The 26,760-nt window shown below is 54.8% G+C and overlaps 6 protein-coding genes across 6 annotated transcripts; 2 read left to right on the forward strand and 4 right to left on the reverse strand.

Annotated features, from left to right (window-relative positions):
• Positions 1-884: 884 nt before the first annotated feature.
• MONBRDRAFT_36839 (uncharacterized protein) lies at positions 885-5,231 on the reverse strand. The gene is made up of 4 exons (XM_001745321.1): positions 2,339-5,231; positions 1,781-2,201; positions 1,575-1,697; positions 885-1,479 (listed from the first exon to the last, which is right to left on the reverse strand). Exons 1-4 carry the CDS (start codon positions 5,153-5,155, stop codon positions 908-910), a joined length of 3,933 nt encoding a protein of 1,310 aa, XP_001745373.1. The 5' UTR covers positions 5,156-5,231; the 3' UTR covers positions 885-907.
• Positions 5,232-6,122: 891 nt separating this feature from the next.
• On the forward strand, positions 6,123-7,384 carry MONBRDRAFT_7715 (uncharacterized protein; the record flags this gene model as incomplete). The annotated part of the gene is made up of 6 exons (XM_001745163.1): positions 6,123-6,216; positions 6,327-6,385; positions 6,460-6,720; positions 6,835-6,990; positions 7,096-7,157; positions 7,291-7,384. The coding sequence occupies 6 exons, from the start codon at positions 6,123-6,125 to the stop codon at positions 7,382-7,384; spliced, it is 726 nt and encodes a 241-aa protein (XP_001745215.1).
• A 405-nt stretch (positions 7,385-7,789) lies between these two features.
• MONBRDRAFT_24906 (uncharacterized protein) lies at positions 7,790-11,860 on the reverse strand (the record flags this gene model as incomplete). Its single annotated transcript, XM_001745322.1, has 17 exons — positions 7,790-7,908; positions 7,994-8,066; positions 8,125-8,261; positions 8,399-8,579; positions 8,702-8,743; positions 8,843-8,896; positions 8,985-9,119; positions 9,209-9,262; positions 9,377-9,476; positions 9,569-9,951; positions 10,063-10,170; positions 10,255-10,362; positions 10,451-10,513; positions 10,649-10,737; positions 10,840-10,956; positions 11,055-11,151; positions 11,234-11,860. 17 exons carry the CDS (start codon positions 11,858-11,860, stop codon positions 7,790-7,792), a joined length of 2,487 nt encoding a protein of 828 aa, XP_001745374.1.
• A 4,953-nt stretch (positions 11,861-16,813) lies between these two features.
• Positions 16,814-20,673, reverse strand: MONBRDRAFT_7718 (uncharacterized protein; the record flags this gene model as incomplete). Its single annotated transcript, XM_001745323.1, has 11 exons — positions 16,814-16,993; positions 17,880-18,054; positions 18,143-18,275; positions 18,494-18,635; positions 18,755-18,885; positions 18,957-19,158; positions 19,493-19,585; positions 19,712-20,023; positions 20,134-20,165; positions 20,371-20,485; positions 20,623-20,673. 11 exons carry the CDS (start codon positions 20,671-20,673, stop codon positions 16,814-16,816), a joined length of 1,566 nt encoding a protein of 521 aa, XP_001745375.1.
• Positions 20,674-21,193: 520 nt separating this feature from the next.
• Positions 21,194-23,096, forward strand: MONBRDRAFT_24909 (uncharacterized protein; the record flags this gene model as incomplete). Its single annotated transcript, XM_001745164.1, has 8 exons — positions 21,194-21,292; positions 21,371-21,515; positions 21,622-21,746; positions 21,876-21,968; positions 22,048-22,236; positions 22,331-22,385; positions 22,471-22,559; positions 22,659-23,096. 8 exons carry the CDS (start codon positions 21,194-21,196, stop codon positions 23,094-23,096), a joined length of 1,233 nt encoding a protein of 410 aa, XP_001745216.1.
• A 96-nt stretch (positions 23,097-23,192) lies between these two features.
• MONBRDRAFT_18875 (uncharacterized protein) lies at positions 23,193-25,767 on the reverse strand. Its single transcript, XM_001745324.1, has 7 exons — positions 25,660-25,767; positions 25,453-25,507; positions 25,133-25,248; positions 24,955-25,036; positions 23,840-24,825; positions 23,683-23,739; positions 23,193-23,558 (listed from the first exon to the last, which is right to left on the reverse strand). Exons 1-7 carry the CDS (start codon positions 25,660-25,662, stop codon positions 23,373-23,375), a joined length of 1,485 nt encoding a protein of 494 aa, XP_001745376.1. The 5' UTR covers positions 25,663-25,767; the 3' UTR covers positions 23,193-23,372.
• Between the last annotated feature and the right edge of the window lie 993 nt (positions 25,768-26,760).

Raw genomic sequence — 26,760 nt, forward strand, 5'->3', positions numbered from 1 at the left:
CCACGAAGTGGAGACCAAGGCGATATTGCTGAGCCATGCAGGCCTCTAGGTGGGGCCTGCAAGCATTAATCTGAGCCCGGTGTCGGCTTGGTATCGTGTTCTACTGCCAAGGCTAGCAGTCAGTCACCCTCTCCAGGCCAACGGCAACCTAAATACAGACCTCTCAGCGGGCGTGAAGAAATCCCGCAGCACACAGCCCGCAGGCGAGAAGGTCATGTCCTTGGACGCCCAGCCCGCATCAGCATAAAGTGCCGTCAGCCAGTCCGGTACCGGGGGGGTACCTGCAGGCTGTAGCAGCACGGCACATGGCTCTCCACCTTGAGGCGAGTTCAAATGCAAGCGACCAGAGCGCGGCGTGAGCTGGATGCATCCCCTTGTAGTAGCGCGAGTAAGGAAGAAGATTACCTACCACTGGCCCAGCGCAGCGCATGGAGGAGCAAGGCAACGAGCAGGCCAGCCAGCACCACTCTTTCAACAATCACAACCCACACGCTGTTTGCACGCCGTGCCTTGTCACCCCCTGCACCTGATTGGGGGTTCCCCCGAGATCCGTTCGGAAGCGTTGACATGGCTTTGGCAGCGCGAGCAGTGATGGTGAATTCAGGAACAATACATGCATGCAGGCAATCAAATACTTGAAAGAAAGAGAAGAATGCCTTCTGTTGTCATGCTATCATCAAAGTCAATTAACATTCATGTATCTGATGTAGGTACTGGCATCAACAATCAATCTGAGAACAATTGGGGGGGCAGGTGGCACCGGGCAGCTGACGCAGTTGCCACGACTGGCCATTCACAAGATGTGAGGAAGTGAGCTGCAATAACCGCGGTCGGCTTAACCGCATTTCTGTTTGTTTGTTTTCTTTTTTTCTTTTTTTTTTTTTCTTGCTGAAGCTTCGAGGCATGATCACACCTCCACATCGTCTTCGGGATGAAGTGCGGCAACAAGGCGCTCCAACGTGTGACGGGTCTCCTCACAGGTGGGCCGCAACGCCGGATCGCGCTGGAGGCATCGTTCCATTAAATCGGCATAGCCATCTGGCACATCCATCTCGGGATCCAAGATGAGTTGATGCCCCTCTTCAATGGTGCGCAAAAGAGTAGAAAGGAAGGGACCGGAGGGTGTTTGGTCGCCGTAGGTAAGTGCAAGCAAATCAGGCAGCGCACGTGTGGCTGTCTCCCACATGGTCACCCCAAAGCTGTACATGTCAGCAGGTAGATGGTACTCGTCACCACGAAGGACCTCTGGCGCGCAATACAGAGGTGTGCCTACAGCAGCCGTCAGCGTGCGCGAGGATGCCGGGTCTGAAGGAGCGGCACTTGCTTGAGAAAGCGCTCCTCCACTTCGTGACAAGTCTATTGCATCGATGCCACTGCTGGTGTTGGAGTGGTCACCGCGAGCGGCCTGGCGCTGCCTCTTTAGCTCAGCCCGACGCTCTGCCATGGGCATGCTTGTATCCATGAGCGTGCGGAGCGTACCTGCCAGTTGGGCCCACGGGGGCGGGGGGGCGTGACAAGGACATGAGTCAAATTGCAAGATACCGGGTTGGTGTAGTGGAGCAAAATACACGTACCAAAGTCGGTCACTTTGGCAATCAGGTCCCCGCGAATGCGGTCGATAAGAATGTTGCCTACATCATCCATGACCAGAAAAAAACGGTGAAGGTGCGCGGCGTATAGTCCGGTTGAAGAGATGGCTTTTCGCCAAACATTGGCTTGATAACTATTATGAACTATTATGCACGTGACGGCAAAGCACACGCGGAACGCGGTAACACACCAGGCTTGAGATCGCGATGGATGAGTCCCAAAGAGTGCAGGAAGCCAACACCGCGACACACGTCCACCAAGATTCTTAGCCGGATCGCAAAATCAAGGTCTGGGCCCAGGCTGTTGCGCAAGAACTTTTGATACGAGCCTAATTCAACCAATTCGAGGACCAAAAAAGGACAGCCGCTCGAAAGCGTGCCAGCGCCAAAGAAGCGCACCAAGTTTGGGTGACGCGTCTTTTGCAGGAATGCCACTTCACTCTCGAATTCTTCGCGGCTGCGCTCGTCAAACTGTGCCAACGATGCGCGCAGCACCTTCACGGCCACGCGCACGTTGCCCCAAGTGCCGGAATGCACCTCACCAGAGGCCCCAGGCGACTCGAGATCAAGGCGCCCGTCCAAGTCAAGTTCCGATGCTTCAATCTCCCAAGCCTATGTGAAGAATCAACCAAGGGTGAACGATGCTCAGCTGACCCATGCTTTATTCTTCTTCCTGTAGGATACAAGATCCACCGGCAAGGTGAAACGTATACTGGAGGACAGCCCGGGGGATTGACTCACGACCGTACCTTTTTGAGCCGGACCACTTCGTCTTCCTTCTCGGCAAGCAGTTGTTGATGAATGTCCAGGTCGTCGTAGGCTTCGTGGAGCTCGCCGCGTAGGTTCATGTATCGTCGACCATAGAGGACAAGAGCCATCAAACAGGCTGTGACAGCCAGAGTGCTGGCCACTACGGTGACGACGCCAGCAGCCGTGGCCAGAAATGGCGTCTTGGACACGCATCGTGTCCCGGACTGCGCATATCCAGGGGCACATGAGCATTCATACTGATGAATTGCCACGGGTTGTGAGTTGCCGTTGAGGAGCCGAGCCGTGGCAAAATGACCCCTTGTCAAGCACTGCACAGGCAGGCCTGCCAAGTAGAGCTGGAGCGCTGAGGGACGATTCATGACGGCAGTGGCCTGGAACGTTAGATGTACTTGGCCATCCGGCCCCAGAAGGTTGGTGTCGGCATTCACCACATATGGGCGTTGTAAAGCAGCTCGGAAAATCTCGACGTCGTCCAACCACGGATTATTGCTGAGATCAAGCTGGCCCACGACTTCACCACATCGCAGCAAAAGCTTTGAAAATGCATCCATGGTGCTCGTGTTGGCCTGCATCGCTTGTAGCCGCAGAATGGATGAGCCTTGGTAGAGGCAAAGCGCATCGGTAAACCCAGCGGGAAAGTCGGAGAGCGAGAGCTCTGCAATGGCGGGCATGTTCAACTGAGTAAGACTGTTGCATCGGAGTAGTTGAACGGTGGTGATCAGGTTGGGGCCCTTGACGGTGGCCTCATACATATCGGAGTTGCCAGAGAGATCAAGATCACGAAGGCCTGGCGCATCGATGCTAATCACCTCGCATTTGGTATCGGTGAGAGCAAGGTACGTGACGGTCGGTGGCAATTCAAGGTGCAGCACCCCACCGCGTGGACAAAGAAAGGTTCCACCCAGCACCAAACTGTCCAGAAAAGGCATGGCGCTGATGACGTTCATGTCCACGTCAATATTGAACGCTTGCAAGTTGTTCACGTTAGCCAAGATGGCGGCTTGACGTTGGGTGAGCGTGAGGTGGGTATTGCTAATGTTGAGCTGGACAAGGCTGCAGTTGTCAAGGCCAGCGGGCCAGCCTTGCAGGGGGTTGTCGTTGAGACTAAGCATAGCGAGCGAGCAGCTCGTTGGCAATGCTGGCAGGTGGGTGATCTGGTTGAAGCCCAGGTTTGCAAACTGTAGCATACTCTGCGCAGACCAAAGTCGTTCGTCAAGGGTTGTCAGCGCATTTTCGCTTACATCCAGCGACGTCATGCTGTCGGGTGTGCTGCTCGGGTGCAGCTCAGTCAGACGGTTGTCGTTGAGTTTGACAATGTTGGATGCGCTTCCAAGAAGTGCGGGTGGGATTGTGGTCAAAAGGTTGTGTGAGACGTCAAGCAAGGGGATCGCGTTGATGGTGGCAGAGCCCGAGTGCACGGCGTTGTCGAGGCTGGCAATGCGGTTGTTGTTGAGAGAGAGTTCTTGCAGGTTGTTGCTGCTGAAAAACCCATTGGGTAGTGTGGTCAGGAGATTATTGGCGGCTGAGAAGGTATTGAGGCTCAGAGCGGTCAACGTGTCGGGGAGCACGGTCAGCTGGTTGTTGTCTAGAGCCAGCACGTTTAGGTTCAGCTTGGCCAATAAGAGCGGCGGTAGAATGGTCAGACTGTTGTCGGTCAAGGCCATTGAGGTCAAGGCCGTGTTGGTCAAGCCGACGTTGGGGAGAGACGTGATGGCATTGAAGGAAAGGTCAATTTGATTGAGTTCTTGTTGATGGGCAAACCACTCCAAGCTGATGGCGGTAAGGGCGTTGTACGACAAATCCAGTCGTTGTATCTGAAGCATGTGGGCAAATGTGTCGGGTTCGAGGGAAGCCAGGTTGTTGTGGTGCAGGGTGATGGAGCGCAGGTCGGGGGCAGCGGGTAAAACGTCGGCACTGAGCGTCGTCAAGTAATTGTGCGCAAGTTCGAGGCTGATGAGAGCATGCTGTTGGGCCGTCCAAGGTGGAAGGCGTTGAAGCGCATTGTTGGACAGGTCCAAGTTGAGTAACAAGGTCGAGGATTGGAACATCGTGGGGCTGAAGGCGTACATGTTGTTGCCACTCAAATCCATGGTGCGCAAGTTCGGGAGCATGTCCCAGGCATTAGGAAGAAGGACACCAAGAGCGTTGTTGCTCAGGTCAAGCGTTGAAATCTGCGATCCTGTCCAGCCGGCAGTCTCCAGCTGCACCACCCCGCCGCTGATGGTGAGTGAGGAAATGTTGACGAGTGAAGGAAGAACGGTCCAGACATCGGCATCGACGAGGGGAGGAAAGGTGAGCTCAAGTTGATTCAGTTTTGCAAGATAAGTGATGCATTGATCGGGCAACGAGGAGATGTTGAGATCTTCGTACCACCCAACACAGGGGCCATCAAGAAACTGGATGCCGGCGCCGTTGGCGCTGCCGAAAACGGTACAAGAGAGCGGGCCAATGACGTCGAGGGCCGAACCAATTGTGCAGCAGCTCCGCCAATTCGACGATGCAGTGATACGGCTCGTCGGAAGTGGACAGGTCACTGTAGCAGGGCCACTGCGGAGTGGTTCCCGGCGGTCACGCGATGAGCTGTCATGCGCTGGGATGAATTGGGTTGAAGCATCCTCCCAAGTTTGGGAAGTGCAGACCGATTCTAGCTCCGCAACGGTGCATGCTTGAGTTGCGCTGGAGCAAGCAGCTGAAGGAGAGGCTGCTGGGCCCCTGGACGTCGTCGCGATCGCAATTGTCGCAAGAGTCAGGACGAGCCAAGCGCACCCCGCTGGAACAGCTGGATTGGGCGCCATGCTGCAGCGCGTAGCAGCCGGGATCCGTCAAAAGAGCAGGCCCACACTAGCGGGGGGGGCCTATTGGCAGCAACCCAATCTATGCATCCAAGCAAACAGTGCACATTGAACGTCAATCCGTCACGACAAGCTGTGACCTGACAGGCACAAAAAAAAAAAAAAAAGCAGCCAGCTCACCTTAAAGCGGAAAAAGAGAAAAATTGACGAAACACACACACACACACACACTAACACACACGTCTCATGGTCCTGCCCAGGAATACCACCCGATTGTTTCAAAGACAAGAGGTCTGATTGATGCCAGCTCTGGACCATACCGCTGTTCCCATCCATGGCTTCCCCTCTCCCCGGCTCCGCCCCGGGCCTCGCCTTTTAACCCCCGCCATGGCGTGCGCTGCCCTATTCCTCGCCCACACACACACACGTACATGTGGACTCTTCGGTTATGCCTGCTGCGCTTAGTCTTTCAATCCCCCTCCAATATTGCAGAAGAGATCAAGCCGGGGGCAATGAAGAGTTGTCAGACAATTTTTCGCCGGACGGAAGCAAAACAAGAGGTAAGAGGTGTGTGTGTGTGTGTGTGTGTGTGTGTGTGTGTGTGTGTGTGTGTGTGTGTGTGTGTGTGTGTGTGTGTGTGTGTGTGTGTGTGTGTGTGTGTGTGTGTGTGTGTGTGTGGAGCTTGAAAAGGGAAAAGGGCAGTGGCAGCGAGCTGGGGGAGGGAGGGAGGGAGAGAGGAAGAGATCAGGTCGGTCGTGGGTGGAGAGCATTGGCTGGTGGTACCACAGGGGGGGGGAGGGGCTTGCTTTGCTGAGGCGCTGAAGACCTGACTGATCAATATATCGTCGCCACGGGGGGCGACGCGTCATCGGTCCTGGTCACAGGAACGTGCGGCACAGCCGATTGGCCATCCTTGGACTTTTTGCCTCCGTCGTTTCTGCACACGCGTTCCCGCGCTCGCACTGCAAGCATGACTTCAATGCTGCGTGCCAACGAAAAGGCCTTTGGCGACACCCTGGCCGAGATTAACAGCCTTGTCAACGAGATCAAGGATCTCGATGGCGGTAAGCCGTTCGTCGCTGGACATCAACAGGTCCTTGCCCTCTTTCCCTGCCCAGCCCCAATGAAGCTCATGGGTCCAGCAATAAAGTCTCATTCGAGTCCGTCCATTTAGATGAGAAAAAGGCTCGCGTTCGCACAGCCGAGGAAAAGGTCGACAACGCCCACGAACTCGTATGTATCTCCTCCGATGCCCGAGGCCATCCGACCGCACGGCCTAACCTGCTCAAGCTGAAATGACTTTTTAGGTGGAGCAGCTTGAACTCGACGTACTTGACGTGCCCATCTCTGAGCGCAAGCCTATCCAGCATCGCATCAAAGCCTACAATGATGAGTTGACAACGGCCGAGAAGAACTTGGTTCGTGGCCCTCCTCCCCCGGCGGCCAGCCGAGTGCTAGCTCTCCTCACGCACCCTTCTCCGCAACAGAAACGAGCGGCCGTATCCATGGCAGGAAGCCAGAACGCACGCGACGAACTCTTTGGCTATGACGGCTCTTCAGAAAACGCGGTGCGTCTCCGAGCCCTGTTTCAACTTGTCCGTTTTATGGCATCGCAGGCAGACTCTCCTCATCGTGATCGCGCCCGCCCACGCCGCGCTGCCTTGTGTGACTGCTCTTTATAGCGGCAAGCACTGGTATCCAACACGGAGCGTTTGGACCGCACGTCCCAGCGACTGCAAGATGGCCACCGTGTTGCCCTTGAAACGCAAGAAGTAGCTGTTAGCATCATGGATAACCTTCACGAGCAGCGCGAGACCATTGAGCGCTCCCGCGGCCGGGTAAGTTCATCATTTGTCCCTGTACCTCCCTGCTTTGCGCCGATGCATCAGTTGGCTCCGTTGCTGACCTTGTCTGGCCTGCCTTTTTGGGTTTTTTTTCCCAAGGTTCAAAATGTGGATAGTGAGCTTAGCTTCTCCAACCGCGTGTTGAATGGCATGATTGCCCGGTACGTCCTGCAGCCGTGTTTTTTTGCTGCGCGATGCAAATTTTTTTTTTTTTTGAACGCATAACGACAGGCAGATTTTCTCATGGCTGAACCACGCGCGCGCGCGTCGTGCGTGCGTTGTCTCCTCTCGCAGAGCGAAACGCAACAAGGTGGTGGCTTTCCTCATCATCACCATTGCCCTGGCTCTCATCATCGTCATCATCTATTTGATTGCCACCAAACATTAGTTGTTGACATAAGTGTACTCTTTTATCTCGCCTTGGCCTTGACCCCGCAGCACTTGCGCTGCGCGTGGCATCGTTATCGTGGGACGCTGGTATTTAGCCTTCCTGTCTGTTTAGAATATGCTTTTTGAGCTGTAACACCTGTTGGAGGGAGCTCACGTTGTGTCAAATACCTCATTTGTCCGAGAAGCTGAGGCTCTGTCCGTCTTATTGAGTCAATTAAAAAAAAAAGTCTCTTAATCGGGAGCAGCGATTCGCTGCTCTACACGCCGTTGATGCTCACACATACCAAGAGTGTTTGCACGTCTCACAATCAGCCTCTGAAATTGGACTGGTTGGCCAATGAAACAACCAGACACGCGGAAAAATAAAAAGTAAGGATTGTCCGAAAAGGCGGACACTCGTGTTTCAAACGTCCAGGTCACTGGCATCGGGTGATTGCACGCGAATGGTTTGGATTCGCTCTTCACCATCCGGAACCGAGCGCTGCTTCATTAGCTTAGGTCGCGATGCAGACAGGCTGTCGGCTATGAATGGTTGTGAATGATACTGCAAGTGAGGGGCTGGACGCAAAATGACATTCAACATCTGCGTGACCAGCAAAGAACGTACCCAAGCCGCCCAGCAGGTTGGACGAGCTGGCTGGTCGCACTGCTTCGTCCTCGTGAGCTTGGTGAGCAGCCCCCTAATGATAGATTGTCAAGAGAAGAAAGTTATTGCTGAGTGAGGACCCGCGGCCATACCCGGTCGGCGGATTCGGAACCCACCGTCTCTGTCGAATGCCGGCGAACTCGGTTGCTTGGACTCGGCGCGGCCGCGGGCGTGGGTGTGGGTGTGGGTGCCAAGCGTCTGTGCGCCAAATAGCTGCAGGGGAATTGTCCTAGACAACCCGAGATGGACCAAACGATGTTTGTTATTGATATCAGACATGGCGGGTGATGGCATGTGACCGGCCACTCCTCTCTCGGTCATGCATCCAATGCCCAGGCTCACACACTTTCAAACGAGGAAACGTACCGCGCTTGCCCGTCCGAGCATTGGTGCCGATCGCTAGCAACGAGTCGCTTGGAAACTCGAGATCCTCAATGACATCACCGGGAATCATTTCAAAATCCCGACGTTTATCCACGAAAAAGATCATAGCACGGTACTCGAGCTGAATCTGCTTTGCAGCTGCCTGGTCGTGCGCTTCCTTGTTCTATACGTCAGGCACCAGAACAGCGCAAGTAAGCAGGTAGATATGTCCTTGACAACATAGGGCAAAAACATTGGTTGTTTTTTGCATCTTGAAAAAACACCACATCGACGATGCAGCCATACCCGACTCTTTGTGCGGCCCACACTGCGCTTGCGGTTGACAGCCTAGAGGGTGCCCCGTGCACATGTGCGTTACGACGCCATTTAGCTTGTTGAGGCTTCACTGGGCGCAACACCGCCGAATGCCCAACCAGTGGATCATACCTCAGAAGCCAGGCGTTGTCGCGCGACGTGCGTAGTCAAGCCCCCAGCCAGATCCTGTTCAGGTCAAAACAAAATGCAAGACATGATGCTTGGAAGCGGTCAACCGTGTCCAGTCAAGTGTCATTTCTGTGTTTGCCCTTACCGCTGCTTGCACATGCTCCGTGTTCAGTAGGCGATCATCAAAGCTCTTGGACGCTGCCGAGTCCTTTGTTGCCGCCAAGCGCGGGCGCGGGCGCGATTGTGCGCCATGGTGCGAGCGACGGGCTGAACGCAGTGACTATACATACGCCCACAGGCCAGACAACACAAAACACCATTAATCTTCAGACAAGCGCAAGCAAACTGCATGAAACGGCAGTCACACACCTTTTGAGCATGGCGGAAAGACCGGTCTCGAGATCGCTCTCGCGGTCCATGCAGCTGTGACCATGGATATCCATGGGCAAAGCGGGTGCAACGGGTGTGAGTTGATTTTGGGCCGTTGGCATCAAGGCCAGGCTACTTGGTCAGAGCAATAGGGTAATCCCAACAGACCTTCTCGGCCAAATCTGCAAAGTCAACGTCGCCCACCGCCACGGCAAAAGTCGTTTCCACCAACGACAACACCTCATCACCCTCACACTCGCGTACCAGCCTAAATCAGATGGCGTGCCGTCAAGGCATGTTTGACATTGGCGGCCCTGTTCAAAGTAGCAAATGTCGCCCAAGAGCATGCGCACTACGCACCGAGCCAGAAGATTGACAATGTCACGATGGTGACCCACAAAGTCCTGAACCTCCACCTCACTGGCATCGGCGGAGAGCTCAAACTCGTGCTCACTGCCGCTAATGCTAGCTGCATCATCACCCTCGGCATCACCAGCTTGCTTGCCCATTTGCTGCACATCATCCGCATCGCTGCTGCTATCGCTGTCGGTTTCGCTCTCGACAATGGCGTGCATGGTGGATGGTGGTTGATCGACCACTGATTTGAAGTGCTGTTGTACCGCAGCTTCGTTCAGATCGGAAAACGTCACATTGGACTTGGCGCGGTGTGGTGTGGTGCCATCGTTGATCGAGTCGATGCATATGGACGGGTTAAGCGCCATGGATATCTTGCGCCGCGACGTCTGTGTACCCCCAGTGCATCAGCCAACAACGCGGCAGAGGAGGGAAATGACACAAGTTCGTGAGCTAGATTGCGCCCACTCATGCAGACTTCAGCAGTAGCAAGAGCTCACCTCATCTGAATATTGACTGATAGCTGAAGTGGCCATGCGAGGCACGCCGGTCGTGTCAAAGGGCCCAAAGCTTGACTCCTCGGCCTCGGAAGAATCAGTGTGACTCGTCTATTGGATACAGCATAGCATTCGTGTTGCGATCAGAGCTCGGGGTTTCGTGCTCACACAAGGCTGGTGGGGGCAATGACGCACAAAACGCCACTTGGTGCCCGTGAATGACTCGTCGAACATAATGCCAAAGATCTTGGGCCCGAACACAGAAGCAAGAGTCAAAATGCATGTCACCCAGATGGCACAGATCTAAAGTCAGCGAGGTGCCCCCGTAAGTTCATAAAGTTGCACTGTGACACATCTGCTGCCACGAAGCATGGGTCCAGCAAGCGCATACATTGAAGTACTGCCGAGCCAAGCCCACCATTCCCAGGGTCAGAGCTACCGCCGGCACAATGACCTAGCACGGAAAGGCAGATGCAGGGGGAGGATAAACACAAGAAACCAACATAAAATATACTCCAAGGGGCGCGGTGGTTGGTACGGCTGAAAAGGCATGATGACTCTGTTTGCACACACGCAGGGCAGGGCGTACGCCGGAGAAGAGCAGCATGACGATGACAAAACTGCTCTCAGAGAATTGGTCCGTACGAATCGTGCGAGTTTTGAACGCCAGCGAGAATCCTGCGCAAATGAAAAGCAAGGGGAGGATCAACCCTGGCCAAGACTTTGCAAAGACGCCTTGATTATGGACAAGCAAGCTTGCGATGTCGCAACTCGTCTCACCAGCTCCGAGGTAAACGAGGTTGATGAGAAGGGTAACAATCTTGACTTCAATGCCGTCTTGGCACAGGAGGCGCCGCTTGCCAAACTCATCGGCCTCGACGTCATCGATTTGTGTACCTACACAAACGCAGAGGGCCTCGAAGGAGTGAATGGGAAAGCCATCACCACCAAGCACGCGCTGAGATGCCTCTCCGCCACATTGCGCGCATACACACCAATGGGATAGATTAGAGCAAAGAGACCAATGATGCACGCTTCGAAGAAAATGGCTAAAAGGGCGCGGCTGATCATGCGACCCTCGCTCAAAGATCGCTAAGCATCCGGGGCAAAAAACAAACAAGCAAGCCGAGACAAGATGAGCCTGTTAACCACCATGATGGGGCAGTCAACTTACGGGCAATGCCCGGAAGTTGCTTCTTTCAGCGAGTGGGCTACAATAACGTAAGAGCACCTTGTCGACGTCGAAAGTGAAGAAAAAAATCTTGTAAATGCGCCACGTTTTGACCAACAAATTTGCCATGATAAAGGCAAAATAAATGCCTTCCATAAAGTGAAAGAGTGTGCACTTGGAACGCGAGGGCTCGCCAATCAGAGCCCAAACGGCCGAGAGCCCGATGAGAATGCCAAAAAGAATCAGCAAACAAAATGTAAGGCTGGTGCCGCGCACGATGGGATGTGCGCGATGACGGATGAGGTATAGGCCACAAGCCACGGCCATGGCTTGGCCCAGCGCAGACATGACTTCCAGCAGGATAGCCACTCCGTCATCGTAGTCGAGGTAAACCGGGATCTGCTTGCAGTCGGGGGCCACCCGCCCCTCGAGGCAGCCGCACGTGGCAGCCGTTGTAGTGCAAGTGGAAAAGTCGGTGCGACCTTGACCGCGATTAGTTGCAACGATACACTCGGTACTTCCATTGCCCAAGGTGTACTCGCCAGGAAACCCTGTGGTCACGTTTGGAGCCTGCGGGGGAGAGGGGGGCACAAAAGGGGCAGATGCAGTTGAATGAAGCGACGACTGCATAAGCGCGGGATCTCACGCCACATCAGAAAGGTTTGAGCGGGTGCACGGTGGTTGATAAAATCCTACCCTGCAAGCAGTGCAAGATTGTTGGCCAATCTCTGCCGCAAAAGATCCAGGTGCACAGGCAACACAATCCGTGGCGCCAGGCTGCGGCTGTGCCGAGCCCGGGGGACAAGGTTGGCAGGTTGCCTGACTCTCGTTCCACTGTGAAAGGGTTGTTTAAGTGAGAAAAAGGAAAGAAGCTCGCTCATTTGGCAGTGTGGGTTGATCTCGCGAAGCGCACCTGCATGGTACCGGCAGCGCAGGGCGTGCAGGACGATTGGCCTTCGAGAGGCTGGCTGGTACCAACAGGGCATGGGCTGCACGCGTCTGCACCCTCAATACTATAGGTACCTGGGCGACAAGGCATGCACATGGTGGCTCCCGGCGCTGGTGCAAACGTGCCTAAGTGCCCCATCCAAAGCACCCATACGGAGGTATCTCTGAGAACGAAGTACGCTGATGGAGTTTCCACGAGAAGAAAGACTCTTCGAGAGCGTGGCGCAGGGCAAGGAGCACTCACCAGCGGGACAACGACTGCAGGACAGGCTGGTCCGATTGCTGGCATAGTGACCAACAGGACATGGCGAGCATTGGTTGGACAATTCACCCTCGGCTCGAGCCAATCCAGCCAAGCAATGCGTGCAAGTGGTCTGTGGCAATTGGTCGGGCCCGACATTGACGCCACACGAGAGAATGCTTGACTGCGTTACGTTTGATGCCTGAAAACCACCTGGACAAAGCGTGGCGGTTGTGTAGCTGAGCCCAAAAGTTTCCAACACGGGTCTGGATGCAGTCAAAACCACGTTGAGCGACTATCCCAGGGCCAAAAGGGTCGGGCAGGCGGAGCGGGGAGCATGCGAGGATAAGCAGATGGGAAGGATACAGTAAGAAGGAACACGTCTTGCGCTAGGATTTAGCTCAGAGGGCCTTGTATCCGGACATACGAGCAGGCGACATCTCTTGAGAGCCATTTTCACGCACGCAAACGCACCGACATTAAGAAGCCCTGCGGTGTAGCGCAGATGCTGCGCTGGCGAACGAGATCGTTGATGGAAAAGACACCAGTCGCCGTGACGGCGGCGCCGTGCGTAGTATCTAGCCGACAGGCAAATCGATGAATTTCAACGATTCAAGAGGACATGACGCGCGATTGACCCGAGGCACGCGGACACGGGTGAAATGCTGGCCGCTTTGGTGGGGCTGCTCCGAAGCAGGTCACCAACCGGCTGCTTCAATGCGGAGCACATCTGTGTCTGCCAAGGGCCCTCCGCTAAGAACCAGACGGATAACTTTGGTTTCGGGTGGGGGAGCAAGCATCCAGGTCATGACGGCATGGCTTGCGTTGGTGTCAAGGAGGCAGGCTGCATCTGCACCGCTCAGGTTGGCCTGGGGAGTTGTCACAGTCATGTTGGACATGCATTCGCTATGCTCGACATTGCGGCGGCTGCGAGATGGGTGCCACCAGTTGGCGCCATCCTGTGCAGCCGTCAATCCTGGCATGAGAAGCACGGTCAAGCACGGAAGTAGCAGCAGAAGAAATAAACGGGGGTGCCGGTGATGCCTCAATGGCAATCGGGCCATCCCCCTGCCCGCAAAGCCCATGCTTGGCCGAAAGCGTGCATCCAACGGCCAATCAATACTAGGCTCGATCACGAGAGGACTGAGATGATAATCGGTGTGCCGCGTCTTGCGCCCGGAGGGTCTCAGACTCGCGACCAGCCTTGAAATTGGGCCACGATGGGTGAGGTGATCCCACAAGTCTGGCCTGGCAGCAAATGAAGTGCCAGACATCCGTTTGCGGATGGCACGATCCGATGGAGCAGAGCACCGTGACCAGCTCAGCCAACCGCAAGGCGAAGCAGCGTCACCGAGCAGAAGAGTCTCGTGCCAACGCGAGTCACGAGAAAGCCGTCAGCCCTGCCGCGCCAGGACAGTCAGGGAGCTCACACGCCTGATGCACCGGCTCTTGAATAGGGGGGCAGCTCAGCTCGTGTTGTCGGAGAGGAGAGGCGAGCAGAGTGAGTCAGGGGCGTGTTCCTGGTCGACAAGGACCAAACTGACTGTTAACTGCATTATCTTTGATTTTGGCTACACAAACTTTGGTGTGTTTGCATGGTTCTAACGTAGTGCATAACATCTTCTCAAAAGTCCTCTGCAATTTCTCTCTTTCGGTTTTTGTCACTTTTTCTTTTCTCTCTCTCTCTCTTCATTTCTCTCTTTCTCAAACCGACCAATTCATCGTCTCTCTCTCTCTCTCTTCCTCAAGCTCTCAAGCTCTCTCTCTCTCTCTCACAAGCTCTCTCTCTCTCTCTTCCTCAAGCTCTCAAGCTCTCTCAAGCTCTCTCTCACTCAAGCTCTCTCAAGCTCATCTCTCATCTCTCATCTCTCATCTCTCATCTCTCTGGTGTCTTTCTCGCATTTTTTTTTTCTCACCCAGCCCAACGACCTCGTTTTTTTTTTGAGCCTTGACCTCTTTTAGCTCTCTTGTTCGGGAGGGGGCGGGGAGTGGGAGCGGGTTGAGACCGGCTTCAACTTGACGTTACATGGTCCTTAGGCCCCTGTGGGTGCTTTGCATCGTTTCTTACACTGACGGTTCGTCAACGCCACCAAACCCTTGGCCACGTGCAATGACTGGTCCACTTGCGTCTGATACACCGCACTCCATGTACCTGGTGCAGGCTTGACCTGGGGGTTTTTGACACGGTTCAATGCGCCAAGATGAGTCAAGAAACACCAGCGCATGACCTCGACTATGTGAAGCACCATGTCCACAAGCTCAAGGACAAGGCACGCCCTGGTAAGTGCACGGCACGCTCCACCAAACTTGCCCATCCTTCGGACGCGCACGCCACACCTGGTGCCTGACACGCCCCTGATCCGCTTCCTGTCAAAGAACTGAAGAAAAAGGGTTGGAGCTGTTACGGCTATGCTGCCAAGCCTGCTTTGTGGAACGGCCATGATGTTCAGGATCACCCCAGTATCGAGCGCGTCGACTACCAAACCACGTCCCCCGTACGTAGCACCAGCCTGCGGCGAGTGCCATCACCCTTTTGCTTTTTGCCCCTGCATTCCCTGGCTGGCTCTTTTCGCATTTTGTTTGAAACGTCGGACCTGTTGTTGATTTTTTTTCAACAGGCCGAGTTTATCGAAAAATACGAGGCCCCGTCCCGACCCTGTGTCATTGTCAATGCCATGAACGACTGGCCTGCCATGAAGGCTTGGACCATTCAGGTGCGCCCTCTGCCAGGTTGCCCACATTGCCTTTGCCTTTGCTCGCTGTCATTCATCATCCAGGACGGTCTCTCATCGGCCGCCAACCTCTGCCCCCGTGCAGCGGCTCAGCGAGCGTTTTGCTCGTCAAAAATTCAAATGCGGCGAGGTCAGTCGATCACATTCACCCTTCACCCCACCCTTCACCTTTCCCAGATTTTTGGCCAGCTCGTCTTCAATTTATCGAGGCCTTGCTGGTGCCTCAGGACGATGACGGCTATCCCGTCAAGATTCGCATGGAGTATTTCAAACTTTACCAAGAGGTGATGCCGGGCCTCTTCCTCTGTCTAGTGCAGATCCCCGCGGCCTCGGCTCGTCCACTGACCATGGTATTGTTTGTCACAGTACAACGAAGACGATAGCCCGCTGTACATCTTTGACGGCACGTTTGGTGACAAGGACGGCAAGAAGACCCTTCTTGACGACTACAAGGTTGCTCATCGCTGAAGCCCGTTCATCTCTCTTGTTTCCAGACTTCCAATAAGTATCGAGCTATCCCGTGTGCTCTCACATGATCGTGCACGAATATAGATTCCCAAGTACTTTACGGATGATTTGTTTCAGTACGGAGGCGAGGAGCGACGCCCGCCTTACCGGTTTGTGGCTTTGTCTGTGACTTGACCAGGCACATATCTGAATGGCTTCTTGACCTTGAGCGAATGTGCCGAATGAACAGTTGGATCGTGATTGGCCCGCAACGCTCGGGCACTGGGATTCACATTGATCCTTTGGGCACAAGCGCCTGGAACGCTCTCATCTCCGGTGAAAAACGGTCCGTGACAAGCTGTTGCCGGCCGGCCTTTGCTTGCATGCAGCAACACTCTCCCCTGAGACCCGTCCCACTCATCCCTATGTTCTATGTTGGTACTTCTTGCTCTCGTTCAAAATCAGGTGGTGCCTGTTTCCCCCAGACACACCCAAGGAATGTCTCAAGGTGCCCCGCAGCAAAGGGGATTCCGAGGCCGTCAGCTGGTACGTCTTTCCCATGATGTGGCGCTTGCATCAAACACCAAGGGCGCCGGCTACGCTGGATCATTGGAACGCAGAGTGGCCTGATAGCCCTCACTTGCTGCTGTTGGGTGCAATGGCGCACGTTACGTCTGAACGCTCCACGACCTGGCCCCTGTTAGGTTTTCGAACATGATTCCGGTGGTACGCCGCCCTGACTGGGCCTTTAACAAGCCCATCGAGTTTATTCAACGACCCGGCGAGATTGTCTTTGTCCCTGGAGGTTGGCACCACGTGGTGATCAATATCACGGACACTGTCGCGGTCACTCAAAACTTTGTCAGGTCTGTTCACTTTGATTTCAGCCTTTTCGCATCATCGGCCGAGAACCAACATTGTTGAGCGCTCACAGCAGTTTTTTCCTTGCCTCTGGGTGCTACGCAGTGACACAAATTTTGCCATCGTATATCGCCGAACTGTGCGCGGACGGCCCAAACTTTCGCGCAAGTGGCTTGCTGCCTTGCGGGTAAGTATTCGACCAGGTTTTTTTTTTTCTTATGTCTATTCTCCGGTACAAAAGTGTCTGCTTGGCTGCTGATTCTGGATTGGTCTGCTTGATAATAGTCTGTGCGTCCCGAGTTGGCCGCTCAAGCTGATGCCTTGGACCTGGACCGCGACGACGGCCTGCCCATGTCAAGCTCCAGTGACGACTCGAGCAGCAGCAGCAGCTCCTCGTACGTGCCATGCGCCCATGCGCGTTTTGGTTTTGCTTTTCTCTTCCTCCTCGCGCTCTGCTCTTCTTTTAATGCCCCGTGGTTTGGGTGGTTTTGGTGCTTGACGCTGTTTGCAGAGACGATGAGGTAGTGGTTGAATCTGCGACAGGCAAGAAGAAGAAGAAAACCAAGTCACGCTCGCAAAAACGTACCAAGCTTTGCCAGGTGTGTCATTGACTGTGTGCGCATGGGAAAGAGAGGAAGCCATGTCCCGCGTGTGCTCGGGGGCCACGGAGGGCCGGTTTCTCGACTTCGCCGTGGTCCCGCGTGCCCATCACCGTGTGGTCGTGCTGCCATTATTGGTTTCCCCACACTCTAGCCCTCAACGTTATCATTGAGGTGCCGCTCACGCTGAGACCCGCGCATCGTCCTTCGTCTTTGGCCAAAAGTGTGAGGAATGCCTCCGCAAGTGTAAAATTTGCGCAGAATATCTGAAGCGCGGTGAAAAACCCCCAGCCCATTAGGCCCAATAGGCTTGATTCTTCGTTCTTTCCCAGCATGCCATTGAAATCCCACTGTCAAAGTGTTGGCTCTCAAGGCGTGTGCTTTCTGATTTCGAATCCTGAACTCCGGGCTCTGTGGACACCTGGCGCCGCTCTTTTGATCATGACTGGAAAACCGAAAATGAAATAATGATGATGGCACGTCGTTTTGTTTGCTCAATCTGCTAGCACAACACTTTGGCTGGTTCCTGATTTGATGATGGTTTGTTTGTTTGTTATTTTGTTGTCTCGTCTTGTAGTTTGTGGGTTTATAATTGTTTTTTTTTTTTTCTTCAGTGGTTGCTAGTATGGTGCCATGACTGATTCGCTTACTTCAAGCCTCAGGCCCGGCTGGCAGAAGCTGTGCTACTGTTCAACGGTGGAATGACCACATGCTCAGCCTCTTCCATCATACCCTGCCAAACATGACCGGTGAACTCAAGCAGTTGCCAAAGGGAAGAAGAGGGGGGGGGAAAGAAGCAACAAAGAGCAAGGACGGAGTACCTTGAGCCGATCATGAATAGCCCGCATGAGCTTGCGAAGATCCATGAGAAGAGCGGGCCGGTCTGTGCGCTGGCGCACACGAAAAAGGCTCAAAAATTGCATGACGTTGCCATTGAGGAGGCGCAAGGCCGTGATGTAGCTATCCTTATCGCGCTTGTTGTAGTAGAGTTGGTACCTGCCGCGTGTCCCGAAGATGAATATGGCGCAGACCAGCCACTTGGGCGCGCCGACGCCACGTCCATGATGATGCATGTTGAACATACCTGCGCGGCTGACCCTGAACGAGCTCCTTGCTCAGATCACAAATGCTGGAGCGCGATCCCAGGTAGGTGATTGGGTGACGCATGGGAATGTTCATGTACTTGCTCAAGAGCGTCAGCACATGGCACACATAACCTGTGGCAGTTGCGGTATGAGACAGAGTCAACACAGGCCACGTATTCGAGATACGCGGCACAGCCAGGCGGAAGCAGTGAAGAGCTGCGGTTGTGAGAAACGCACCCACGCCTGCTGCGCTGTCTGTGACATCAGCAAAAGCTGAGGAGGGTGCCGCATCCAGGACTTCCGCATTGAGAATGGAGCAACTGCGCGCATCCGTCTATGCCACCCGATACCATGAGGCGAGTCTTTTGTCATTTGCACACAGATGAACAGGGTGGGTGCCCGTCCCATGAGATTGCAAACCTGTCGAATGATGTAGATGGCATGGACCTGAAGGATCATGCTCAGTTGTCGCTGTTCAATCTGTCGAGACACCTTTCGAACGCAAGGGGCGACTCAAAAGTTAATGGTGGCATCCCATGTCGATGTATAGTAATTGCACGGCACGCCAAGGACGTATGAGGGTTGATAGGATACGCCTCGCTCGAGCATACCTCTTTGATCTGTTGCCGTAAGCTGCGGGCACTGTCATTAACAATGGCCCAGCTTGATGTGGCAGTATCTGTGTCGGTACGCAGATCTGCCAGCCGTTCATCTGCCGACGCGTGGCATTTCATCAGTCGTACTGGACAGTGCCGTTGGGTCTCAACAAGTCAGGGGAGAGCAAGGAAGCGCCGCAGAGGGGTGGGCACATACGGAGAGAGCTGGCTTGCTTCTCAGCCGCGTCCAGGTCGACGGCGGTCTTTTGGTTGCGAGCGTGAGCCTCTTGGACACGTTGCTTCAAGGACGCTTGGCGGGCCCGCCCGACAGCGATCAGATTCAAAAGCTGTCGCTTTCTCTCGAGCGAGCCGAGCTGCTGCCGACTCCGATCATGAAACACGCGGACTGCCGCCACATCCTGTACAATGCATGCGCATGAGAATTGCATCCGGCGGCTGTTACAGGCCAAGAAGCAGGCAAAATTGAACAGGTGCACCCACATGCACGACTGAGTGGTAAGTGTCGAGGAGACGTCGAAAGGTATCATAGTGGTAGGCAGACGCGACCTCGCTGCCCGGCACTCGCACAAATTCCTTTGCAGAGTAGCCGCTCGGATCTTGATCCTGACGATCCATCCCCGTGCATTTAACCAAACCAACCCCCCAACCCCCCACAAAAAAAAAAAAAAAAAAAAAAAAAAATGAGAAACAGCTGCAGCGCAAGGCAATCGCGGGCACTGCCCCGCATCATACCTCGGGCGCTGTTTGATTGAGGTTGCCATACCAAGCGCCGGCTAAGCGGCACAGGACAATGTTGCTCCCGGCACCTGGAATAGCCGGCTCAGTCTGAAGGAGCAGCAGCATGAATGAGCTACCTGGTGCACGCCATAGTGCTGAAGAATTGCGAGTGTACACCAGTGACGGTAGCTAGCGCCGCAGACGGGGCCGTACGGTCTTCAGGAGAAAACGGACCTGCACCGAGGCGAAATTGAGCATACGCAGGGCAATGCGAAAACGGGCCAACAGACGATCTGGCGTGCGCTGTTGCTTTTGAGCGCGAGGTCCTTGCACGCGAGCCATGATGGAGGGTCGCCGTTGCAGTCCACGCGTGGAGCGGCTCGACGCGGTGCCGGTGGCAGTGCTGGTAGCACTGGGATCGGTATTGCGCGCTTGAGTAAAGAGTTGAATGATGGCCACCTCATCTGCCAAAGCCAACTTGGTAGCGGTTGCCATCATGCCCTGAACCTGAGCAGACGCCATGTCACGATCGCGCCACTCGGGATTCTGTAAGCGGTGTCAGCGAACCAAGCAGGCAGGTCAGAATGAGCAGAGGTGCAATGTCCATGGATATATTGAGAGGACCTAGCTTCCGACAGCAGCCACACCAAACGTACGCGACAGGCAGGCACGAGCTCACTGCGGTACACTGCGGATACAAAGGGGCAAGAAAAGCATCGAGTCAGACTCAAAGAGAAGGAAAAAAAAAACGAGCTCGTGTGTGGGAAGCGCAGCACGCATGGTTCATAATGAACAATTTGGTTATCCACACAGTTGAGCCAGGAAGAGCACGGCCAAAGCCAATGCTCCACTCGATTGGGGGAGCGATCAAGCGACAAGTGATAAAACCGTACCCTCGCGGCCAGAGCTCGAGGACAGGGTGTAGTAGAACCAGGTATTGTTCAAATCGAGGTCCAAGGGAAGGGTCAGATTTCGAAAGGCCACCGAGGTCACATGACGAAGCCGACGCTGCGATCAAGGAGGAGCAAATCATTTGACACGCCCGCATCAGATTTGAGCGTCACTTTCGAATCTTGTGTGTGTTTTTCTGTAGCTTCATCAGGGGGGCCAGTGCCCCAATCCATATGCTCTGGGTATAGACGCACCTGCATTGAGCGCAACGTCAGGGTTACGTTGCCCTCTGAGAGCTGCGCCATGGCGCTGGAAAAAAAGAGGCTCCTTATTCAATGTCAAATAACGTTCCGAACCCTGGCATGGTTCATAGCCAAGCCTTTGTGAGCTTGACCCGTGTCAGCTGCAGCCGTTCGCGTGAGGACTGACTCTCCAAAACCAGCACACACCTCTCGTGCGCAACCGTTGAAGAAGAGTGTCTGCCACTAGCCTCAGCTCAAAATGGCACCTTGTGTTATAATCATCAGCACCAGGCTCGACCACAGCCTGGCAGTCAATCGCTGAACACCACTCGGCTGCCGTTCGCGCCGCTCTCACTCTCACACACTCGAAAAAAAAAAAAAAAAAAATCTTAAGGTCATGTGTCTGTAGAACGCAGTGACCATAACCGTCGAGAAGCTGGAGAAAATTGTCATCTAATTGGAGATGATGCAGAATAAATATCGGTAGTTGCAGATTTATTGACGTCAACTGCATGAGTTTGTGTCTCTAGAAGCTCGGTTATCAACGTCTGCTCGCAAAGACAACAAACAAGCAAACAAGACGATGGCGGCTTCCGGCTCGACTGTGGCCGTGTCAGTGGCCGGACGATTGCAGCGGTGTAGCACCAAGGGATCGGAGCAGTGGGCTCGCATTACGGCCTTGGTATGTGTATGGGTCATTGGGGGCGACACAAGGAGTCTGCTAGTTCGCCCGAGAACCTCACGCTCAGATGGGGTGTAGGCGAATCGTGAGGGCGTGCTCAACCTGGGCCAAGGCCGGCCGGATGGTGGCGGTAGCCAAAGGGCGCGAGATGCACTGCTTGACGTGCTGCAACACAGCTCAGCAGAGGATTTAGGCAATGCCAATCAGTACAGTCCCGTCATTGGTGCGTCCGTGTGCACTTCCCATTGAGCAGACAGTGACTGCGAACCGAATTTCATGGCAATCGGTTGGCTTACCTTGAACTTGCAATACTCGTCGACGTCTCTCAGGCCTGCCCCGCTTACGTCAGGCCGTGGGGCGTTGGACGGCGGTCGCCCAGCATCTTGAATACAACCCAGAATCGGAGATATGCATTACCACCTCGGGCACGGAAGCCCTCTACTGTGCGACTCAGGTACCCCACTCCCCGTCGGCCTCAACAATTCTGCGACTGCATCTGCGTCGGCCGCTGGCCGGCCACAAAGCTACAAGCCATGCCTTGCCCCTCCTTATGCCTGCTGGCGCACTGTTGATGCAAGCCTAGGCGCTGATAAACCCTGGTGACCACGTCATCATCTTCCAGCCCTTCTTCCCGTGGTACCTGCCACATCTGCAGCTGGCTGAAGCCAACGTTGAGGTTGGCGAGTCGAGTCCTCGCCTCAATCACCGGACATGGGACTTCAGATTGTTGACTGACATGCCCCCGCCTCGGCCAGGTGCTCACCTTGGAGCCCCCAGACTTTGCCCTACCCCTGGACCGACTCAAGGCTGCCATGACACCAGACACCAAGGCCATTGTCATCAACACTCCTCACAACCCGACAGGACGCGCCCTCACCGAAGCAGAAGGCGCCACGGTGGCCCAGCTCTGCCGCGATAACGATTGTCTCCTGATTACCGACGAGGTGGGATGCGCTTGCACCTTACAGCCTCAACTGGCCTACCATTTACACTACCTCACTTCGTCCGACTGGGATCGACCTTTGAACGCATGAGCAGGTGTATGCCCACCTGTTGACTGAACGGCCCCACATTAGCCTTGCAGCCTTGCCAGGTCTGCAATTGGTGGGTTGGGCTTCCCGGCTGCACAGCGCGCGCTTACTCAGGGGGACCCTGCCCCGACCTTTTTGCACGTTCAGGCATGCGCGAGAGAACTCTGGTTGTGGGCTCGGCCAGCAAGCTATTGGCCCTGACAGGCTGGCGAGTCGCTTGGGTGCTGGGTCCGGCAGTACGTTCCTGCTCGCAGCCTGTCATAACACTGCTTCTTTTTAGAAACAAGCTCATCGTTGAGCGGCCTCCATGCCGGTGATGCCCAAACATGTGCTAGGCCATGGTCAAGGCGATTGGCGGCATGCACGCATACACCACGTACGCTGCACCAACTCCACTGCAGCTTGCGGTGGCTGCTGCCATTGAAAGTGCGTGTGATGACCAGACCGACTTGAAAACAGAAGCCGCGCTCTACGACGCCAACTATCAAGCCTTGCGCGCTGCGTTGGAACGGGCGCTCAAAGTACAGGTGCATCCTCGGGATGGCGGTTACTTTTTGGTTGCGCAGATTCCCGATGCCGCGCGTGGCGTCGGCTTTGACTACGCTGTATGGCTCGCCGACCACGTTGGGCTGGCATGTGTCCCGATGGGTGTATTTTATGGCCCAACCCCGCCCGCCTCTGCTGAACGGCTCTTCCGATTTACCATTTGTAAGTCGGCAGCCTACATCCAGTCGGCCGTGGCCAAACTTGATGCCTTTGCAGCCCAAGCATGAAGAGTTGTGTCCCGGTGGGATTGCAGACAAGTGAAGCACAGGTGTGACATCTTCCTTGTTCAGAGGTTGGCATGTGAAAAGTCAATTTTATTCAACTTTTTTTTTTTTTCCAAGTACTTCTTTTCTTGGGATTTCCATGGCTGCAAAAATGTGTGTTTGTATTGGGCAGTGGGTCGGTGGTACCTGTTTTTGCATACCCAAACTCAAGCAGGTACCACAAGGCTCGGCGCCGAGGTTACCATGCTAAGAAGGGTTTTGAAAGGCAAGTCTTTTACTTTACAAGTCATCATCATCGTCCTCCATGGCAGTGGGACCGCTGCTGGTCGTAGCCGAGGCGTTCGAAGTCGCAGCGTTGGCCGCGCCAGAGGTGGCGGCAGCGGACGCAGCGGCCAAGGCTGAGCCATCACCCTCATCAAACAGGAACTGTTGCTGATATTCCTTCAAGAAAGCCACAGAGCGCTCCTATTCATTCCAATGGGCAGTGTGTTCCTCGTGAGAAGAAGAGAGGAAAGGCAGGACATTGGGGCAACAAGCAGAGGATGGGGTACAAGACGATCCAAGCGGGCCAATGCGACGCAAAACGTACCAAATCCTGGAAAAGCGAGTATACTTGGCGCAGGTCGCTCTTCTCCACCTCGGTCCCCTACGCCAACATTGCTGTAAGTGCACACAGATGGCCAAGACACAAAGCTCGATTGGGGCCTACAGCGGTCGAGCGATGTATCGATGGCGCTGAACCTCACCTTGCGCTTGCGGCACACAAGATTTGCGGCAGTGATCAGTTGGATGGAGTAACGGAGAGAAGTTTGCTTAGCGATGCTGGTCAGGAGCGTGAGCGCTTCGTCGGTCATCTCTACGTCCTCTTCCTCGCATCGAATCTTGAGGATTTGTGTCAGCTCGTCCTGGCTGTACTCGGTTGTGGGCACAATCAGGGTACGATCCAGAAGATCAAGAGGGATGCCATGCGGACTCTTGTAATGAGTGCCACGGATGTTGGTGATGCCGCGGTTGGTGGCCATGATCAGGACGGGGGCCATCGTGTTTTCAAGAGCCCGATTGAGGAAGGCAAAGCACTCAATGTCCAACATGTGAACCTCATCAATAAAGAGAACGCCGGGCACAATGTCAGCTTTGCCCTCCTCACGCCACTCGGCAACCTTGACGTTGATCTGCTCGCGAACCTCGGGCTTGATCTCACCAGTGTCACCCGAGAAGAGAGCCAAAAAGCCTTGCGAGCGGCTGTTAATGACATCAATCTCATGTAGGCTGACGGTGTGCACGACCTCCTTTCGCTTCTGGATGTCGCCTTCGGGCGTTTGCACAAACTTTGTCTGAGGACCCATGGCGTCAAAGTCGCGCGCACGAGCAAAGGAGCGGCCGATAACCGTGACCTTCCCGGCGGCTTTGTCAATAGTGACCACGTCACCGGCCGCAACCTTTTGCTTGATCAGGCTATCAATCATCTTGCCGCCCAGGTCGTAGACGGTCTCCATCTCCGTGGTCTTAAGGGTCAGCTGGCCAACCTTTTGCCCCGAACCAGTGGCGGGGCGGTCAACCACCAGTTCTACCACCTCGCCCTCAATGAGCTCTGTCTCCTCCTTGATACGCACACCAATGCTGCGGCGAAAGGCCTGGGTGAGCGCCTCTGACTTGCTGAGCTCGTGAGAATAGAGCTCACTACCAGCCAGCATGGTAAAAGGCACGTCCTTATCCATAGCCTTGGAGATGGCTAGGGAGAGAGGAACATGTCGTGCAAGCACCAGTACAAAAGATGGTGAGGCATGGCACACACGAAAGCGGGGTTGTAAGCACCCTCGGATAGATTGAACGAATGCGGGGTGCAAGCACCCTCGCATACCTTGTGCGATGGCAGTCTTGCCCGTACCGGGCTGACCGGCCAGAAGAATGGCGCGACCAGCAATCTTGCCCTCCTTAATCATCTATGGGGCCCAAGTGGTGAGCGAGCAAGAACTCGACTGCCTTTTGATGCAAGTTGGCGCCCGGTATTGGGCCAGGAGTTCTTGAGCAGTGCGTACCTCAAGGATGACACCAGCAGCGCGGCGAGCCTGAGCCTGTCCGACCATGCCCTGTGACACCTTACGGGGCTCCAAAGAGTCATCCAGACCCAGACCACGAATGTGCGAATGGGCACCTGAGCAAACCCAAGCCAGCGAGTTCCCAACAACGCGACAGCCAATGAGGCAGAGCAACACCGCAATTTGATCAAAGAAAGGACAGCGAGCCCCGGAATCATAAAGCCTCGAACGACGCGTGTCTTTTCAATCCCAAAGCTTCCTGCCTGGCTCCCTTTTCTGGCGGGAACATTCTGCTTGACGGCTCAACGGTCACGGCGTACCAATGCGGTCGACCTTGGTCACATCGCGGACTTCTTGTACGGAAGACAAATCAGCCTAGCACAACAAGAAAAGCGCGGGTGATCAGGCGGGTAGAGCAATGACGGCACAAACGAGTTTATTGCCCCGCCCAAGTGAACGGAGACGGGCCGGTCCGGGAACGTGTCACTTGACAACCTCGAGCTGAGCCTCACACAGATGATACGCACCATGACGCTGGTCTGCTATTGATGTGTACAAATGGCAACTGAACTTGACAGAGAAGACCTCAATGCGACAAGAAGGAACAAGCTCACACGGCTCTCCCTTGCTCGCTCCAAACAAACTCGGGCCCGCTTCCTCTGCTCACGACTGCCAGTGACTCGTCTTTGCCTTGAACCGCCGTTTGCCTTGTCACGTTGAGCAGCCGCGAAAAAAAAATACGAGAGAACAAAGAAATCGGAGAACAAAAGAATTCACACACACACACACACACACAGAGTGATGCCGTCGCGAACCAGACTGGAAAGTTTGTATGAGATAAGCTCCGTTAACGCCTTTAAAACAATATACATTTAGGAATAGGTCGATTTGTCGACAATTCCGTTCCCGCCAAAGTGAGTGAGGGAGGTTGGAAATGGAAAGATCGACCAACGGCAGCGTCTTTGATGGCCCCGGAGGACTCAAGGCCTGATAGACCTCAGTACCAGCGATCATTTTGTACAAGCAAACTGACGCTCGCATGCATGCTCAGGGCCATGTCAAGTCACAGCTTCCAACCCCGGCCAAACTGCTCGCGGTGATAGTCGGAGCCGCTCGGTCATGGCGCGACGAGCAACATCGGTCCCCAAGCCGTTGATGGTGCTGCTGCTGCTCCATCTACTCGTGCAGCCGCTGTGGGCAGAGGCTGATATCTTGCAAGTTCGCGTGGCTCCAAGCCAGAACCAAGCCCCAATTGTAAGTGTGCCCCCCATTCCCTTTGCGACGACCTGTGCTTTTGTGCTTGCCACCCAACATGTGCATCGACCGTTCTGAACATGGCTGCTTACCAATGACAGACAGCGAGTTTGGAGCGTCCCACACGTATCTCGCTGGAGAAGCTGGCCCCACGTAGCTGCTACGAGCTGAGGCTGTCTTACTTGGGCTTTACCCCACTCAATGTGCGCTTCACGTGGGATTGCGAGGACGCACAAGCCCGACGACTGGGGCGCGAGCTGCTTGACTCGGAAAAGCTCATGTTTTGTACGGGCCCAGAGGGCCGTCCGCTCGCGAGCTGCGAGCACATCCTCCTGGACCTGACCTATGTGGGCTGGCCTGCCTCGGGCACCCCG

The sequence above is a fragment of the Monosiga brevicollis genome, genomic scaffold, assembly GCF_000002865.3.
Source record: "Monosiga brevicollis MX1 MONBRscaffold_8 genomic scaffold, whole genome shotgun sequence".
Lineage (NCBI taxonomy): Eukaryota > Choanoflagellata > Craspedida > Salpingoecidae > Monosiga > Monosiga brevicollis.